Source organism: Hordeum vulgare, chromosome 3H (genome assembly GCF_904849725.1).
Source record: "Hordeum vulgare subsp. vulgare chromosome 3H, MorexV3_pseudomolecules_assembly, whole genome shotgun sequence".
NCBI lineage: Eukaryota > Viridiplantae > Streptophyta > Magnoliopsida > Poales > Poaceae > Hordeum > Hordeum vulgare.
In genome coordinates, this window is record NC_058520.1 from 434,233,065 (window position 1) to 434,250,452 (window position 17,388).

General features: G+C 45.7%; 1 protein-coding gene across 1 annotated transcript; it reads right to left on the reverse strand.

Moving 5' to 3' along the window:
• Positions 1-11,841: 11,841 nt before the first annotated feature.
• LOC123440098 lies at positions 11,842-16,181 on the reverse strand. The gene is made up of 5 exons (XM_045116680.1): positions 15,459-16,181; positions 15,207-15,386; positions 14,813-15,013; positions 13,457-13,519; positions 11,842-12,227 (listed from the first exon to the last, which is right to left on the reverse strand). The coding sequence occupies exons 2-5, from the start codon at positions 15,324-15,326 to the stop codon at positions 12,045-12,047; spliced, it is 567 nt and encodes a 188-aa protein (XP_044972615.1). The 5' UTR covers positions 15,327-15,386; positions 15,459-16,181; the 3' UTR covers positions 11,842-12,044.
• Positions 16,182-17,388: the final 1,207 nt, after the last annotated feature.

Here is a 17,388-nt window from a genome sequence, read left to right on the forward strand (position 1 = left end):
CTCCATGACATTTCTTATGAGCTGGAGTCTGCCAATGTGCCCCTAGCGAGCTATGTCAACTTTGCCGCCTACTTCCTGAAGGGTCCCGCTGCTCAATGGTGGGACAGCCACATGCGTTCTTAGCCCGATGGAACTGTCATCACTTGGACAGAGTTCAAGTCTGCTTTCCGTGCTCGTTACATTCCTCAGGGAATCATGGACCCGAAGAAGCGTGAGTTCCGCAACCTGGTCCAGGGAAACAAGACTGTGGATTCTTATCAGCAAGAATTTCTAGACTTACCTCGCTATGCTGAAGAAGACATTGCAACTGATGCACGCAGACAGGAGAAGTTCCGTGAAGGCCTCCACCCTCATATTAAGCTGACACTCCTCATTCAGGACTATGCTGATTTCGCCACCCTGGTGAACAAGGCTATTCAGGTTGAGACTTGTCTGCAGGAATACAAGGATAGCAGCAAGCGCAACTGTGAGATGGGCTCATCTTCGGGCTCATCTACACAGAAGCGGAAGATCTAGATTCCCAACAATATGTACCATGCACCTGCTCCTGCTCCGAGGCTGTCCTATGCTGCACCTCGCCTGCCTCCTCCACCACCTAGGCAGCCGAGGCTTCCAGCTCCACCGCCTCGAGTTCCTCCTTCCCGTCCTGAGGATGGGTTGTGCTTCAAGTGTGGCCGTCCAGGTCACCGTGCTAGAGACTGCAGGCAGAATCCGAATCAGCCGACACTTCCCTCAACTGGCAGTGGCAACAACCAGAATCGCAACTTCAATGCTAAGCCTGCTTATGTTCGTGGTCAGGCCAACAACATTGATATGGGTCAAGCTCAAGACCAGCCTGCTACCGTGATGGGTACACTCCTCGTTAACTCAGTACCAGCTTTTGTATTGTTTGATACAGGAGCATCACATTCCTTTATGTCGGAAAATTTTGCATTCATGCATGGCATTAAGTACGAAGAGATGAACGTCCCAATAGTGGTAAGCACCCCCTCGGGCCAATGCCGACCCTCCATGGTCTGCCCCAATGTCCCCATTGAAATTAAAGGATTGGAATTCTTTGCCTCTCCCATGTTATTAAGTTCTTCCAACATTGATCTCATACTGGGGATGGACTGGTTGAAAGCTCATACGGCATCGGTCGTTTGTGCCACCAAGACCGTCCACCTACTACACCCTTCAGATGAATTAGTAAGCTACCATGCTCATCTCGTCCGTAATGCCGAGGCACGGCTGTATGCTTTGAATGCATTAAATGAGTCGCCTCTTGAAGGGATTGAAAACATTCCAGTGGTCCGAGAATTCCAAGATGTCTTTCCAGAAGAACTTTCGGGGATTCCCCCTGCTCGAGCTGTCGAGTTTGTCATTGACTTGGTACCCGGTACCACTCCTATTGCTAAGCGTCCTTATAGAATGCCACCACATGAACTCCTTGAACTTAAGAAAGAAATTGACAACTCGCTCCGTCTGGGTTTCATTCGTCCGAGTTCCTCTGCTTGGGGAGCACCTTCTCTCTTTGTTAAGAAGAAGGATGGGACAAATCGATTGGTTCAAGACAATCGTCCTATCAACCAAGCCACTATTCAAAACAAATATCCTCTCCCTCGGATAAATGATTTGTATGATCAACTTGCTGGTTCCATCGTCTTCTCTAAGCTCAACTTGAGATTGGGATACCACCAGATCCGTGTTCGCAAAGAGGATATTCCAAAGACCGCCTTTGTTACTCGATATGGATCATACGAGTACACCGTCATGTCCTTCGGCTTAACCAATGCACCCGCAACCTTCTCTCGGTTGATGAATTATATATTCATGGACTACCTCGACAAATTCATCGTGGTATATCTGGATGATATTCTGGTATTTTCGAAGAATAAAGAAGAGCATGATGAACAACTTCGTCTTGTACTGGATAAGCTTTGGGAGCATTAACTCTATGCGAAGTATCCCAAATGTGAATTCTGGCTAGACGAAGTGACTTACCTTGGTCATGTGATTTCCAAGGATGGTATTGCAGTCAACCCCGAACAAATTCAAGCTATTCTTGACTGGACTCCCCCGAAGAATGTCAAGCAAGTCAGAAGTTTTCTCTGACTCACCAGCTATTGTCGTCGATTCATCGAGAACTTCTCCAAGATTGCGAAGCCCTTAACCAACCTGCTTCACAAAGGTGTTAAGTATGAGTGGACTAATAAATGTCAGGAAAGTTTCCAGGCACTCAAGGACAAACTGACATCCGCTCCAGTACTTGCTCCTCCGGATACAAAAAGAGATTTCATCATATATTGTGACGCTTCTCGTCAAGGAATAGGTTGTGTCCTGATGCAGGATCGCAAGGTGATTGCTTATGCTTCACGTCAACTGCGTGCTCATGAAGAGAACTACCCAGTCCATGATATCGAGCTTGCCGCAGTTATATATGCACTAAAAGAATGGCGACAATACCTTGTCGGTAATCGCTCTGAAATCTACACCGACCATAAAAGTCTGAAGTACTTGTTCACTCAACGAGAGCTGAATCTACGTCAACAAAGATGGATGGAGCGTATTGCAGATTTTGACTGTAGTATATCATATACCCCTGGCAAGGCTAACGTAATGGCTGATGCCTTGAGTCGCAAGTCATACTGCAACCACCTCCAGGTTCATAAGGTTCACGATCGCCTGCAAGAGGAATTCCGTAAGTTGAACCTCCATATTGTTCCTCAGGGTTACCTTGTTCCCCCTCCTGAAGAGTGTCAAAAGATGAACCTTCGTGTTGTTAATCAGGGTTCCCTCAGTAACCTAGTGGTTGAACCAGATCTTGTGAGCTCCATAAAGAATCTGCAAGGCTTTGATGATGATGTCGACAGGATTAAGAGCTATATTGCGAAGGGTAAACCCTCCTTTTTCACTGTTGCTGAAGATGGTGCCTTGTAATTCAAGGGTCGCCTATTTGTCCCAAATAAGAAGGAAAATCTCAGGAAGACCGGAGAGGTGATGAAAGAAGCTAACGACACACCATTGTCTATTCACCCGGGTAGTACCAAGATGTACCAAGACATCCGTCAAAGATTCTGGTGGCCCAATATGAAACAAGACATTGCACGCTATGTGGCAGAATGTGATATATGCCGGCGTATCAAAGCAGAACATCAAAAGCCTGCTGGAACTCTGCAACCTATCTCTATTCCTGAGTGGAAATGGGACCATGTTGAAATGGACTTTGTCACTGGTTTTCCCAGATCTCAGAAAGGTAATGATGCTATTCTTGTCGTCATTGACCGACTGTGCAAAGTTGCACATTTCCTGGCCGTCAAAGAAACAATTAATGCTAGCCAGCTAGCAGATCTTTATATGTCAAGAGTTGTTTCACTTCACGGTATTCCGTTGGTAATCAGTTCGGACCGTGGCAGCTTGTTCACTTCAAAATTCTCAAAAAGTTTTCAGAAGGCTATGGGGACTCATTTGTCCTTCAGCACTGCATTTCATCCTCAATCCGAGGGACAAGTTGAACGAGTCAACCAAATTCTCGAGGACATGCTTCGAGCTTGTTTCATTTCTTTCGGTAAGAAATGGGAGGAATCTCTCCCGTATGCCGAGTTCTCTTACAACAATAGCTAGCAAGCTAGTCTGAAGATGGCCCCTTTCGAAGTATTGTATGGACGAAGGTGTCGAACTCCTCTGAATTGGTGAGAAACTCGGGAACGATCACTCTTCCGTCCGGATATTATTCAACACGCCGAAGATCAAGTCCGCATTATGCATGAGAATCTGAAGGCTGCTCAGTCTCGTCAGAAGAGTCAGTATGACCGTCATCATCAAGATATGGTCTATCAACCTGGTGAAAAGGCCTATCTTTGTGTCACACCAATGAGAGGTGCACACCGTTTTGGGATAAAGGGCAAGTTAGCTCCTCGCTATATTGGTCCTTTCACTGTTCTCGAAAGTCGTGGGAGAGTGGCTTATCAATTGGAACTGCCGGCGAACCTTTCTCAGGTTCACGATGTCGTCCATGTTTCTCAGCTCCGTCGCTGCTTCAAGGATCCTATTCGAGCAGTGGATAATGGTATGCTTGAGCTGCAACAAAACCTCTCTTATAAAGAGCATCCGGTCCGCATTCTCGACCAAGCTGAACGTAAGACTCGTCGCAAAGTCACCAAGTTCCTTAAAGTGCAGTGGTCAAATCATTCTGAAGATGAAGCCACTTGGGAACGCGAGGATCATCTTCGTAATGAATACCCCGGGCTCTTTCCTTCTACCTCTTAATTCTTGGGACGATAATTCTTGTTAGTAGGGGAGAATTGTGACATCCTCGACTTTTGCTATAGTGATGATTGTAATTAAGCGTTAGTGATCCCGCGCTAATGATGCCACGTCATCGTGGATTATATCAATGTTCTCATGTTGGTTGAAACCGAATCAAAATTCGAAGCTTTGAGATTAAGTCAAACAAGAAAAGATTTCGGTTGTTGAAATAAAAATGTCAGGGAAGTTATAAAAATTCCCTAGCGGATTGTAATATCGAATCGGGCACTTTAGGAATTATTGGTAACCTATATATACATTTAAAAGAGGAGCTTTAAACAAAATAAGTAAAGAAAATATAGTAAATGAAAATAAATAAATAAAAAGAAAGAATTAAAAGTATATATAATAAATTAAAAAAGAAAGTAAATAGAATTGAATAATAAAAAGAATTATAATTAATAATAAAAAGAAAGTTTTTTTTAAAAGGAAAAGAACCCCCCCCCCCCCCCCGGCTGAATTGGGCCTACCCGGCCCCCTATTTCGACCCACCATCCGTGGGGTATAAAGCCCCCCAGGGAGGGCCAAACCCTAGCGACCGACCCCCCGGCTCCCCTTGTTTCCCCTGACGCCGCGAGCCCCCAGATCGCTCCCCTCGGCCTCTCGGCCCCCCGCACCAACCCCCACCGAGAGGCTCCCTCCCTCTCCTCTCGGTAACCCACCTAACCCCCACGATCCCATCTCTCTCTCTTGTTACCCCCCACCTCCCACAGACACTCACCCAGCCAGATCCACCCCACTCCCAGACCCCCCTCGACCTCCCTGGAGGCCGGCCCCGATCCAGACTCCCCCCGAGCTAACCACCACCCCGGCCGACCACCCTCGACAAGCCCCGCCGACCGGTCCTTTCCTGCACCCCATCGACCCCAACACCCCCTGGGGACCTAGCCCCTTCCCTAGCCCTCAGCCTCTCTCCCCAGGAACTCCATCTCGCCGGCCCCGGAGCCCCTCCGGCGACCCTCACCTCCCCGGGGGCCCCTTCTCACCGGGGCCCCTCTCGGCGAACCTTCGGCCGGCTACCCCTCGCGGGCACGTCCTCACCGGCACCACCGTCACCATCGTCACCGCCTCGTCCTCCTCCTAGCCGTCACCTCCGCCTCCCGAGAACTCCGGCTTCACCAGGCCCTCTCGTCAACGTCGGTGAGCCCCTCCTCGGGATCCTCCCACCATCTCCTTCCTCGCGCCCTCCCGGTTCCGTTCCGGCAAACGGCGTTCTGATCCGACGCCGTTAGGTTCGCGTAGGTGATCTTGGAGATGTGTCCCTCTCTCTGTCATGTTGAGTTCTGTGTTAAACACACATGTTGGAGAGAGAGAGTCTTTGAAAGAAATAAAAATAAATGATGTATTGTGTATGTATGTATGTATAAGTGTCGTACGTATTTTGTATCTATGAGATGCACGATGTATGTATTTATGTATGTAGGTATATGAAGAATACATGTATGTGGAAGAATGTGTATGTGGCTTAAGTCACTTACCGGTGGGGCCAACTCACCCCGCTGTCTATGACAGGGAGGCCCCATCCCTCTCTTTAAGGAAAGTGAAAATAAAAATATAAATATATAAATATGTTTTTATTAAATAAATAGATATATTATTTAATTAATTATTTGGGTCAATAGAATAATTAGAGTATGACACGTGGTCCCCCAGTAAATTAATCTGATTAATTACTATTTAATCTTAATTAAAAACTTGTGTCTATGACGTTCGGGACCCACTAGTTAGTTGACCAGTCAACTGCTGATGTCAGCATGGTATCATGCTGATGTCATAATAGCATTTTATTAAATTATTTAAATCTGTTTTTAGTTCCTAAATAATTAATAAAACTTTAAAAATTAATATAAAATAATCGGTAAGTCAGATCAAAACATTTTCAACATGAAAGTTGATAAGCAGAACGAGACGAACCCGGATACACGGTCCATTCGTGTGTCACGCGTCCCTAGCATAGCAAACGTGGAACATTTCCTTCGTTTCCAGTCTCGCCGGTAGTAGCCCGAGACCCGGAAAATATCGTCACATAGTCTTCCGACCCGTCTATGACGGATGTTGCTACGTCAGCTCATGTCTAGCCTGCATCTTGCCATGTCATGCATTGTGTTGCACCATTGCTATTATTTATCGTTTCTTCCCCCTCTTCTTACCGGTAGACCCCGAGACTGACGCTGCTGCCGGGTACATCTACGACCCTGCCGATCAGTCCTTTGCCACAGAGCAGCAAGGCAAGCAAACCCCCCCCCCTTGATCATTCCTATATCGCCTATGTTTTTCTTCCTACTGCTTGCATTAGTATTTTGCTACTGTTGTAGTTAGCTCCTATATCTGATGCATAGCCTATTTTTGATGAACTGCTACTATCAGTCATGTACTTTAATTCTGCTTAGTATAGGTGGAGCAGTCATCCCCTCTGGCCCCGTAGTCCAGTTGCCACGCTTGCTTTCAATTCTCGATCCCTGATCAACGAGCCAGACCCGACACATCACATACACCCCCCTTAGTTGTACGACGCTACAGAGATACTATCGGGTACCGAGGGTGACACCTCGCTAAGTACTCCTGATGATATTTCTGTAGTATAGCTAGTCGGTCATGGTTATCGAGGGTGATTCCTCTTTCACCATTCCCGACGACGCCTCTGTCGTGCAACCTCTCAAGTGTGGGACCCCCGAGGGTGATTCCTCTAAGCCCACCTTGACGGATACATCGTTCGGAATCCAACGAGGGTGATACCTCGGATTCCCCCCCCCCAATTTTACAACCACACAGTTACTAGACCATGTTACTGGGATCATTGGTGATTAGTTGTTAAGACGGGTGGATTCCCTCGAGATTGTGTCGATGGCCTAATTAAAATGTTAATGGATTTGGGTATTTGATCTGGGTTAGTCGGAGACCTTTTCGCACTAACCGGCTATGTGGAAAGAATTATGGGTACTCGGCGTCGCGGTATCAGCCGAAGCTTTTCAGATGTCAGCAACGTAGTGGCGCGCGCCCGAGTGGTCCCGAGATGCATCGCGCTTGTGATTAAGGGATGCTAGGACTGATGTCGGCCCCCCTCGCATCGTGCAGGAGCGCGGAGGGGAACTGGGCCCATGAACCCTTTGCGCTTAGGATTTAGACCGGCGGGCTGGCCTCTCTGATTAGTCTTAGGTGGGGCTGCGACGTGTCGATTTTCTGAGGCCGGGCAGGACGCAGAAAAGTGTGTTCGGCTAGAGTGTTATCGAGCGTGACGGACATGTGGTGCACCCGTGTAGGGATGAAAATTAACTATTCGAATAGCCGTGTCCACGGTTACAGGACGACTTGGAGTTGTGCCCTGATCTTATACAACTACAAATGTTACTTAACTGGAATTAGTTTGCTTCGGGATTGCTTCCTCGCAGGGAGTCGAGGGAGGATCTTTGGGCGTGACCTCACTTTAATAATGCTGCGACAATATGACTATTATTTTGTGTTACCCCCCTGTTCTACTCTCGTCTATTACTCCAAGACCCTGAAGATGCTAGTCTTTGATAGGACTAGGCCTTCTCTCTCTATTCTCGCATTGCTGCAGTCAGTCCACATATAACCACCCCCCCTTCTTTGATACTGATGCATATTTAGAATAGTCCTGATGTAAGACTCGCGAGTACTTTGGATGAGTAGTCACCGCTGCTTTGCTTCCCCTTGTCCCCTTGATCGGTTTGCTGCGACCAGATGATGGAGCCCAGGAGATGGAGGCCCCTGCCGACGACGACAGCTACCCCGACGGTGCCTACAACTACGTGGAGGCCGCTGACGATCAGGAGTAGTTAGGAGGTTCCCAGGCAGGAGGCCTCGCCTCGTTCGATCGTTGTATCTTTTGTGCTAGCCTTCTCTAAGGCACCCCATGTTTTATGTCTGTACTCAGATATTGTTGCTTCGTGGACTCGTGTGTTTATCAAGCTCCCGTATTCTAGCCCTCGAGGCCCCTGGCTTGTAATATGAAGCTGATGTTGTTTTATTTGTGTCTAGAGTTGTGTTGTGATATCAACCTGTGAGTCATTGGGTTTGATCGTACGCATTTGCATGTAAGATTAGCGTACGATTAAACCGAGGGCGTCACACATATGCCTTCCTCAAAACAGCCACCATACCTACCTACTATGGCACTTTTATAGCCATTCCGAGATATATTGCCATGCAACTCCCACCGTTCCGTCTCATGACTTGTGCCCTCACTCTCATATTTCCATTGCATGATCGTAAGATAGCTAGCGAGATGTTTCAACGTCATACGCCTAGCTAGATCGTTGCACATCCCGGTACACTGCCGGAGGCATTTCCTATAGAGTCATCATCGTTCTAAGCTTTGAGCTGTGAGTAAATAAAAGTGTGATGATCATCATTAGAGCATTGTCCCATGTGAGGAAATAAAAAAAAGAGGCAAAAGAGCCCATATAAAAAAACAAAAAAAAAGAGGCCAAGAGCCCAAACAAAAAAAAGAGAGAGAAAAAGAGAGAAGGGACAATGCTACTATCTTTTTTTCCACACATGTGCTTCATAATAGCACCATGTTCTTCATGATTGGGAGCTTCTTGCTTCATCACTACCATATGCTAGTGGGGATCTTCATTATATAACTTGGCTTGTGTATTCCAATGATGGGCTTCCTCAAAATTGCCCTAGGTCTTCGTGAGCAAGCAACTTGGATGCACACCCACTAGTTCTCCTTTTGAGCTTTCACATACTTATAGCTCTAGTGCATCCCTTGTATGGCAATCCCTACTCATTCACATTGATATCTATTAATGGGAATCTCCATAGCCTTTTGATACGCCGAGTCAATGTGACCATCTCCTCCTTTTTGTCTCACAACCACCACCACACTCTATTCCACCTATAGTGCTATATCCATGGCTCACGATCATGTATTGCGTGATAGTTATAAAAAGTTTGAGAAAGTAAGAGTGCGAAAAAAACTACTTGGCAAATACCGGAGTTGTGCATGATTTACATTAGTTGTGTGAGGATGATGGAGCATAGCCAGAATATATGATTTTGTAGGGATAACTTTCCTTGGCCTTGTTATTTTGAAAGTTCATGATTACCTTGCTAGTTTGCTTGAAGCATTATTGTTTTCATGTCAATAGCAACTATTGTTTTGAATCTTACGGATCTGAACATTCATGTCACGTGAAAGAAGTTGCAAAGGACAACTATTCTAGGTAGCATTCCACATCAAAAATTCAGTCTTTATCACTTCCCTACTGGAGGACGAGCAGGAGTTAAGCTTGGGGATGCTTGATACGTCTCCAACGTATCTATAATTTTTGATGGTTTCATGCTATTATCTTGTCAAACTTTGGATGTTTTGTATGCCTTTTTTATTTTTTTTGGGACTAACTTATTAACCCAGTGCCAAGTGCCAGTTCCTGTTTTTTCCATGTTTTTGACCCCTTTCAGAGGAGGATTTTGAACGGAGTCAAAACGGAATGAAACTGCCAAAAAGATTTTTCCCGAAACAGAAAAAGATCGGGATGCCGAAGAATCAGGGCAGGGGGCCTGCAGGGACCCCACAAGCCCTCATGGCGCGGCCAGGGGGTCCCGTGCTACCCTGGCTTGTGGGCTCCCTGGGCCACCTCTGCCCTAGGTTTTGTGCCTATATATTCCCTAAAATCCCAGAAAAAATCAGGAGATCATCGAAAGTACTTTTCCACCGCCGCAAGCTTCTGTTTCCGCAAGATCCCATCTGGGGCACGTTCTGGTGCCTTGCCGAAGGGGGGATTCGGATACGGAGGGCTTCTTCATCAACACCATGACCTCTCCGATGATGCGTGAGTAGTTCACCATAGACCTACGGGTCCATAGCTAGTAGCTAGATGGCTTCTTCTCTCTCTTGGATCTGCAATACAAAGTTCTCCATGATCTTCATGGAGATCTATCCGATGTAATCTTCTTTTGCGGTGTCTTTGTCGAGATCTGATGAATTGTGGATTTATGATCAGATTATCTATGAATCTTATTTGAGTTTCTTCTGATCTCTATTATGCATGATTTCATATCCTTGTAATTCTCTTCGAGTTGTGGGTTTTGTTTGGCCAACTAGATCTATGATTCTTGCAATGGGGGAAGTGCTTGGTTTTGGGTTCATACCGTGCGGTGACCTCACCCAGTGACAGAAGGGGTAGCGAGGCACGCATCGTGTTGTTGCCATCAAGGGTAAAAAGATGGGGTTTTCATCATTGGTTTGAGATTATCCCTCTACATCATGTCATCTTGCTTAAGGCGTTACTCTATTCGTCATGAACTCAATACACTAGATGCATGCTGGATAGCGGTCGATGTGTGGAGTAATAGTAGTAGATGCAGAAGTATCGGTCTACTTGTCTCGGACGTGATGCCTATATGTATGATCATTGTCTTAGATATCGTCATGACTTTGCGCGGTTCTATCAATTGCTCGACACTAATTTGTTCACCCACCATAATACTTGCTATTTTGAGAGAAGCCTCTAGTGAACACTATGGCCCCCGGGTCTACTCCACACCATATTTCCAGCCTTACACTTTTTACTTTGTTGCACTTTCCGCCTTCAGATCTCACTTTGCAATCAATCTTGAAGGGATTGACAACCCCTTTAAAGCGTTGGGTGCTAGTTCTTTTGTGTTTGCGCTGGTACTCTGGACTTGACGAGATTCTCCTACTGGATTGATACCTTGGTTCTCAAACTAAGGGAAATACTTACTGCTCCTGTGCTGCATCACCCTTTCCTCTTCAAGGGAAAAACCAACGCAAGCCCAGTCTCCGTCAACGTGTCAATTTCTGGCGCTGTTGTCTGTTGCCGTAGCAGACAACTACTAAAAGAATTGTTAGATACATTAGCAATACCTTGAATACTGATCTTACTTTTAGCAAAGATTCATCCACTCTTGTCAGTGCTTTTTCTGACTCTGATTGGGCAGGATGTTTAGACGACAGACGCTCAACAGGTGGGTTTGCAGTTTTCTTTGGACCTAATCTTATATCATGGTGTGCAAATAAACAAGCAACAGTATCCAGGTCTAGTACTGAAGCTGAATACAAAGCACTAGTAAATGCTACAGCAGAAATTATCTGGGTTCAGTCATTACTTAAAGAGCTTGGTATCAAACACACTCAATCTCCATGTTTATGGTGTGACAATCTTGGTACCACATATTTGTGTGCTAATCCAGTGTTTCAAGCTCGAACAAAGCACATTGAGATAGATTTCCATTTTGTCAGAGAGAGAGTAGCTAACAAGCAACTAGACATTCGTTTCATCCATTCCAGAGATCAAGTTGCAGATGGCTTCACAAAGGCATTGCCAACAAAGAGTTTTCAAGAGTTCAAGCGTATTCTCAACCTCAGTTAGTTGTGATTAAGGGAGGGTGTTAAACACATTCTTGTATGCGTGACCGAGATATTACATAGAGATAGGTCTGGTAGTTTAAACCTTCTTATTCTCTCTTAAACCGGTTGTATCTTATCTCTATATCTCTTGTCCTCCAAGTTTGTAATCTCAACAACTTGTACGCATATCTCAGGGTTAAGCTCCTGGCTATTTAACACGCAACCGTCGCCCTCGATAGGGTACGACGTTCCCAATATTCTCACATGTCCGACAAAAAGTAGCGTAGCAAAGATAAATAACCAAAATCATAATAAAGTCAACCAAGACCTACTCTTCAGACTAAATAACAAATTAGTTTGCTGCAACACTTTTAGCATGCTATGAGCCTATGGTTTATTAGCTTGCCATGCACTTCCACTATTCGGCTTCATATGCTTCCTTGGCCTGATCAACAAATTCTTTCAGTAGTCCTTTCTTTCTAGTCCTGAAATCAAGAACTTTCAGCATTTGTCTAGAGACTTTCGAGCAGGCGTCCTTATCCAGTTTAACTTCATATTTATCTGCATCACTGAGCAACCTTGATACCTCGTCTTCTGAAATCTGAAAAGAGAGATATTTGCAAATTTTAAAGTGACAAATTTACAAGAAATGCACAGCATGCAGCTGTAAACACATCAAACACATCAAGTGATCCCTCGTTGCATCCACGTCGCTTTAGCTAGAGACAAAAAGGAAAAGAGACTGGCCACGTTCGCTTCGTCCAGAAGCCCCTTCTTTGACTACGCCACTTCCTTTCCTCGTTTTCCCTTCCCTGCTGCCGCCGCCTCGCCCCTATCAGCCCTTTCCATCACCTTTGCCGCTGGCGGCTAAAGGTCCGCCGCCGCCGGCGGCTTCTCCGCACTCATGCCCTCTCCATCTCTCGCCCCGAACTCCACCTCGTCCAGCCCCATCTCCCCCGATCTTCTCGGTCTGGATATCAGGAGCACGCGGGAGAGGGGCGATGTTCACGTTTCTGGGACGAGACAGGGCGGTGGTAGCTTCCCAATCGAGGAATGCATGGCGCGGCGGACCAAATGCACTAGCAATGGACAAGACTGACATGGCACTTACGGCGTCGGGAGGCTATGCGGTGGAGATGGCCAGATCGCCTCGTCTCCGGCCTTGGGCATTCGATCCAGGTGGAGCGTCGGTGTGGGAACTGCTGCGTCCAGGTATGCTCCTCTCCCTCAACATCTATTGGATGAACTGCCCCTCAAGATATACGGACATAACGACTGCGTGCTTACTCATTCTCTCTGTTCAATTCAGTTTAGGATATTTTTACATTTTTATTGTTGTGCCGTTGATTGCATATTCTTGCAAGTTAATGTCTTATGGTAACTATTTTTGAGTGTGCTTATCAAAGATTGGACCTTGGTTGGGATTTGATTGATTCTGTCCATGGAAATGGTTGCCAATGTATCACGTACCGATATGGCTGATCCCTACTTGGTATGTTCATTTTACTTGTGTGACTGCGGCTGTTCTTGCAAGTATGAACAACTCGCACCTTGTACGGTGTTTGTTTGTTCGTGTGTGATAAGATAACTGAATTTGTCACACCAAACAAGCGAGCTCAATGGACGGTTACATGCTGACAAGTAGAGAACAAAAAGGACTCGAAGGGTTAATTAAGTTCAACAATAGTTGACATATTGTGTATCATCACTTGCGTATATACTACCCGGAACTGGGAAAAAGAAGGTGAAATAGTTCAGCAATAGTTGACATATTGTCGCTTCTATAAATCATCACTAATTTTTATATGCAGGTTATTTCATCTTGATTACCTGCATCAGATATGTCCCTTTCTTGCCCATGCAGGAAAATGTGAAGACAACACCCTCAGTTACCTGCATCAGAAATATGGAAATTTTACATTGTGCATAATTTTCTATGGCTGTGATAGAACAAATAGTTTGACAAATGCAGTGGAGAAGGAGAATACAACTTCGTTGTTATGGGTTGGTGGGGCCAAGTCTGCATGATCTATTTAATTTTGGCAGCAGAAATTATCTCTCAAGCATGTACTTGTGCTTGCCGATCAGATGGTACTACGTACATATACAGCAACCATTTGATGCCATTCCTTCTTGTTGCCTCCATCAAACTTCTTGTACATTGCAATCAACAAGCAATTAACTCTGTACTTGTCCTTAATTAATTTTCATGGACCTCTGCTCCATAGTTGTTGCCCATACCGAAGCTTGTTTTTCTGCACAAAACATTTCATTGCTTTTTTGCCATACATACATTAGGATTTCCATCCTCCCCTCTCTCTGTCATTAATTAATTTTCACGGACCTCGGCTCCATAGTTGCTGCCCGTACCGAACCTTGTTTTTCTGCACAAAACATTTCATTGCTTTTTTTGTCATACATACATTAAGATTTCGATCTTCCCCTCTCTGTTTTATACACACAGAGAGCCATGCTGGCAGCACAACAGTGGTTCAGTACATAGGCTGTGCAAGAAAGTTCAGATTCAGGACTATCATTCTCATAGTATGGTTTGCAGAGGTATATCTTGCAAATTTATCAAAGTACTGTAAATCTGTTTTGTTCACGTAGCTACTTGGTTCCCCAATTTTACTGATGCATTTTATTCTTATATCTATCTGATTTCTGAACTGGTTCATGTGTTGGCTTAAATAGTATGTAAATTAGTACTCTATATTGATTACCTTTTTCCTTCCATTTATTAATCTCATCTTCCGCGCTAGATCTTTTGAGCTCTAACATAGCAACAAGAAAATCTATCTAGGTTGGTCATATCACATTTGTTGTACTCTTTACTCTTTTTCTGCTTATCTTGCAGTCACATAGCTTCCTTATTTCTCCTCTTGCAAACCTATGTGATAATGAACATAGGGAAAATGGGAGGCAAAGGCGAGACCCCACTATCATTGCTCATGTAACCTGTAAGAATACGTTCTCTGAGTGTGTTGCTTTTGCACATCTCTTATTTTAAAGTTCCAGTTAGCAACTTGCACGTATCAATACTAAATATCCATATAATTTGAATGATGAAACAAACAAGAAAGTGAAAGGGGCGTGTCCTTATATGACACCGCCCCAACTTCCGTTGAAGAGGCCCGCAATGGCGGGCCCCAACCACTAGTTCACAAAATAGCACGTCCAATTTACCTCACAGGAATTGCCAGCTTGCTCAACGCACCATATCTTCATCACAACTATTGCTATTTTCCGTAAGCCCCAGCCCTCGGTGTCGATGCCTGACACATCCTTGATGAGAGAAGCTGCACGGTGCAAATCTCCGGACTTCTCTTTCTCAAAAGTATCACACTCATGCAAGATGTAAGCCATCATAATAATTCGCTCATTGACCTGGATACAAGAGGATTGATTCATCACTAAAGCAAAGATACAAATGATAGTTTTTCTACAGAAGTTGCATCCAAAACAGTGGTGTGAAAATAAAGACTCTAAATGTACAACACACACGCTATCATGCTGTGTAACACTAAAAGTCTAGGGAGCTATAAATAAAGAAAAGAAGTATGGGTACTAGTCAACTTACCATCTCTGAGTTGACATAATTACAGTCATAACGACTCAAGACATTTCGCAGTCCCTGACTTATCGGGACGCAGTCATCTTCAGCCAGGTAAGAATCTTCTTCAGGGATCAAACTGGGCATGCAAATCTATATGCCCCACATTCACTCCATCACAGTTGGATCATACAGGCAGGTTATTTTCTGAAAAAAGACACAACAAAATGGTGATTAAAATTGTCTAAATATATAGGCAAACCAGGAGCCTATACTCACCAATCTTTCTTCAATGATTTTTTTATATTCAGGCTTTCCAACAACCATTCTCTGCCCAGGGTAGTGGCACTTCCTTATCATCTCAGTAAGACTTCTGTTAACACCAGTGTTTTGATTAAGGGCGCTAGACTTGTCCTTAAAAGTCTGAAAGTGTCTCAGCCAAACAACCTGATAAACAAATGAACAAGGATGAGCATGTGCAGGGCAATAATTAATCAAATATCATATCATGCCTCTCAATGACGAGAAGAGGCTGATTCAGTAGGTATATTTCAGCAGCATTGTTCTAAAGGTGTCGCCTGCTTTGGCATCAGAGTGCCCTTGGACAGCAGGGCATCGAGCTCGCCTTCGACATTGATGAAAGGCGTCTGCCTTAGGCAGTAGGGCAGCTGAAGCGTCTACCTAGGCGCACAGGCAGTGAGCGGAGCTCACAGGCAGGAAACCATGGCTCACACAGGAATCTGGTGTAGGAAACATTGGCTCATGTGCGAACAAGTACATGAAAGAGGAGACGGAGAGAATCAGGCGACGGCTGACTGCTGCGCGCCCGCCGATTTGGCAGCGAGCAGATCCTCTTATCTCCCACTCGTCTCTCCCTCGCGTTCCTCAACCAACGGCAGGCCGCACCGGATGGAGACAAGCGCCGAGCGGCTGCAAGCACCGACTCGCGGTGGAGAGGCGAACCACGGTGGATCAATTCTTTGACCTAAGCGTCATGGTGAGCACAACTCCGCCAACGTTGTCTCAACATAGCCGGGCAAAGGAGGAGGGTTCTCATAGGCTTGGCGAGTCAACGGTAAAACTCAGCCACTCTTATGGAGATGAAATCCAATAGATTTTTGTTGGTCCTCTGAACGACGCAACACATCGGAACCCGGGTGTGGTGTCAAATGGGCAAGGGCCGGGTCGTCACCCCCTTTGTGGCGCGTTGTATCATAATCTGAATATGGTGGCAAGTGAGCAAGGATCGGGTCATCGCATCCTTAGTTGCGCGCTACATGGGCGCCCGGGTGTAGTGGAAAATGAGTCTTTGTACTTGACTCGACGAGTGCGAAGGGTAAGGAAGCTAGCGAGCCTAGGAGGATCTGCTTAGGTAGTTCGAACGTAGGGTCTCTGACAGGTAAGCTTCGGGAGGTAGCTGATACAACGGTGAGGAGAGGTGTTGATATCCTTTGCGTCCAAGAGACCAAATGGAGGGGATAGAAAGCGAAGGAGGTGGAGGGTACCGGCTTCAAGCTATGGTACACTCGGACGGCTGCTAACAGAAATGGAGTAGGCATCTTGATCAACAAGAGCCTCAAGTATGGAGTGGTAGACGTCAAGAGACGTGGGGACCAGATTATACTGGTCAAGCTGGTAGTTGGGGACTTAGTTCTCAACGTTATCAGCGTGTATGCCCCGCAAGTAGTCCACAATGAAAACAACAAGAGGGAGTTCTGGGAATGCCTGGAAGACATGGTTATGAGTGTACCGACTGACGAGAGGCTCTTCATAGGAGGAGATTTCTATGGCCACGTGGGCACATTAACACAGGTTTTGAAGGGATGCATGGGGCATTGGCTATGGCATCAAGAATCAAAGAGAAGATATCTTAAACTTTGCACTAGCCTACACCATTATAGTAGCTAGCACCCTCCTAAAGAAGAGAGAATCTGTTATGACCGGCATACATTATAGCCGGCGGAGGCCCACGGGCTCAGGCAGTTAGAGGCTTGGCCCACTTAGCGTTATTTTTATTAGCATCTAAAGGGATTATATATACTAATGTAAAGACTCATTTTGAGATTAAGAAATAGCAAACCTATTTGCTGAGCTTCTGCGAAGAGCCCTAAACCCTAGCCGTCACCGCGGTCGTCTCCCACGCGCAATCATGGCGCCGCAGCATCGTCGCCCGCGCCCCCAACCTTGCCTGCCAACCTTCCACCCATAT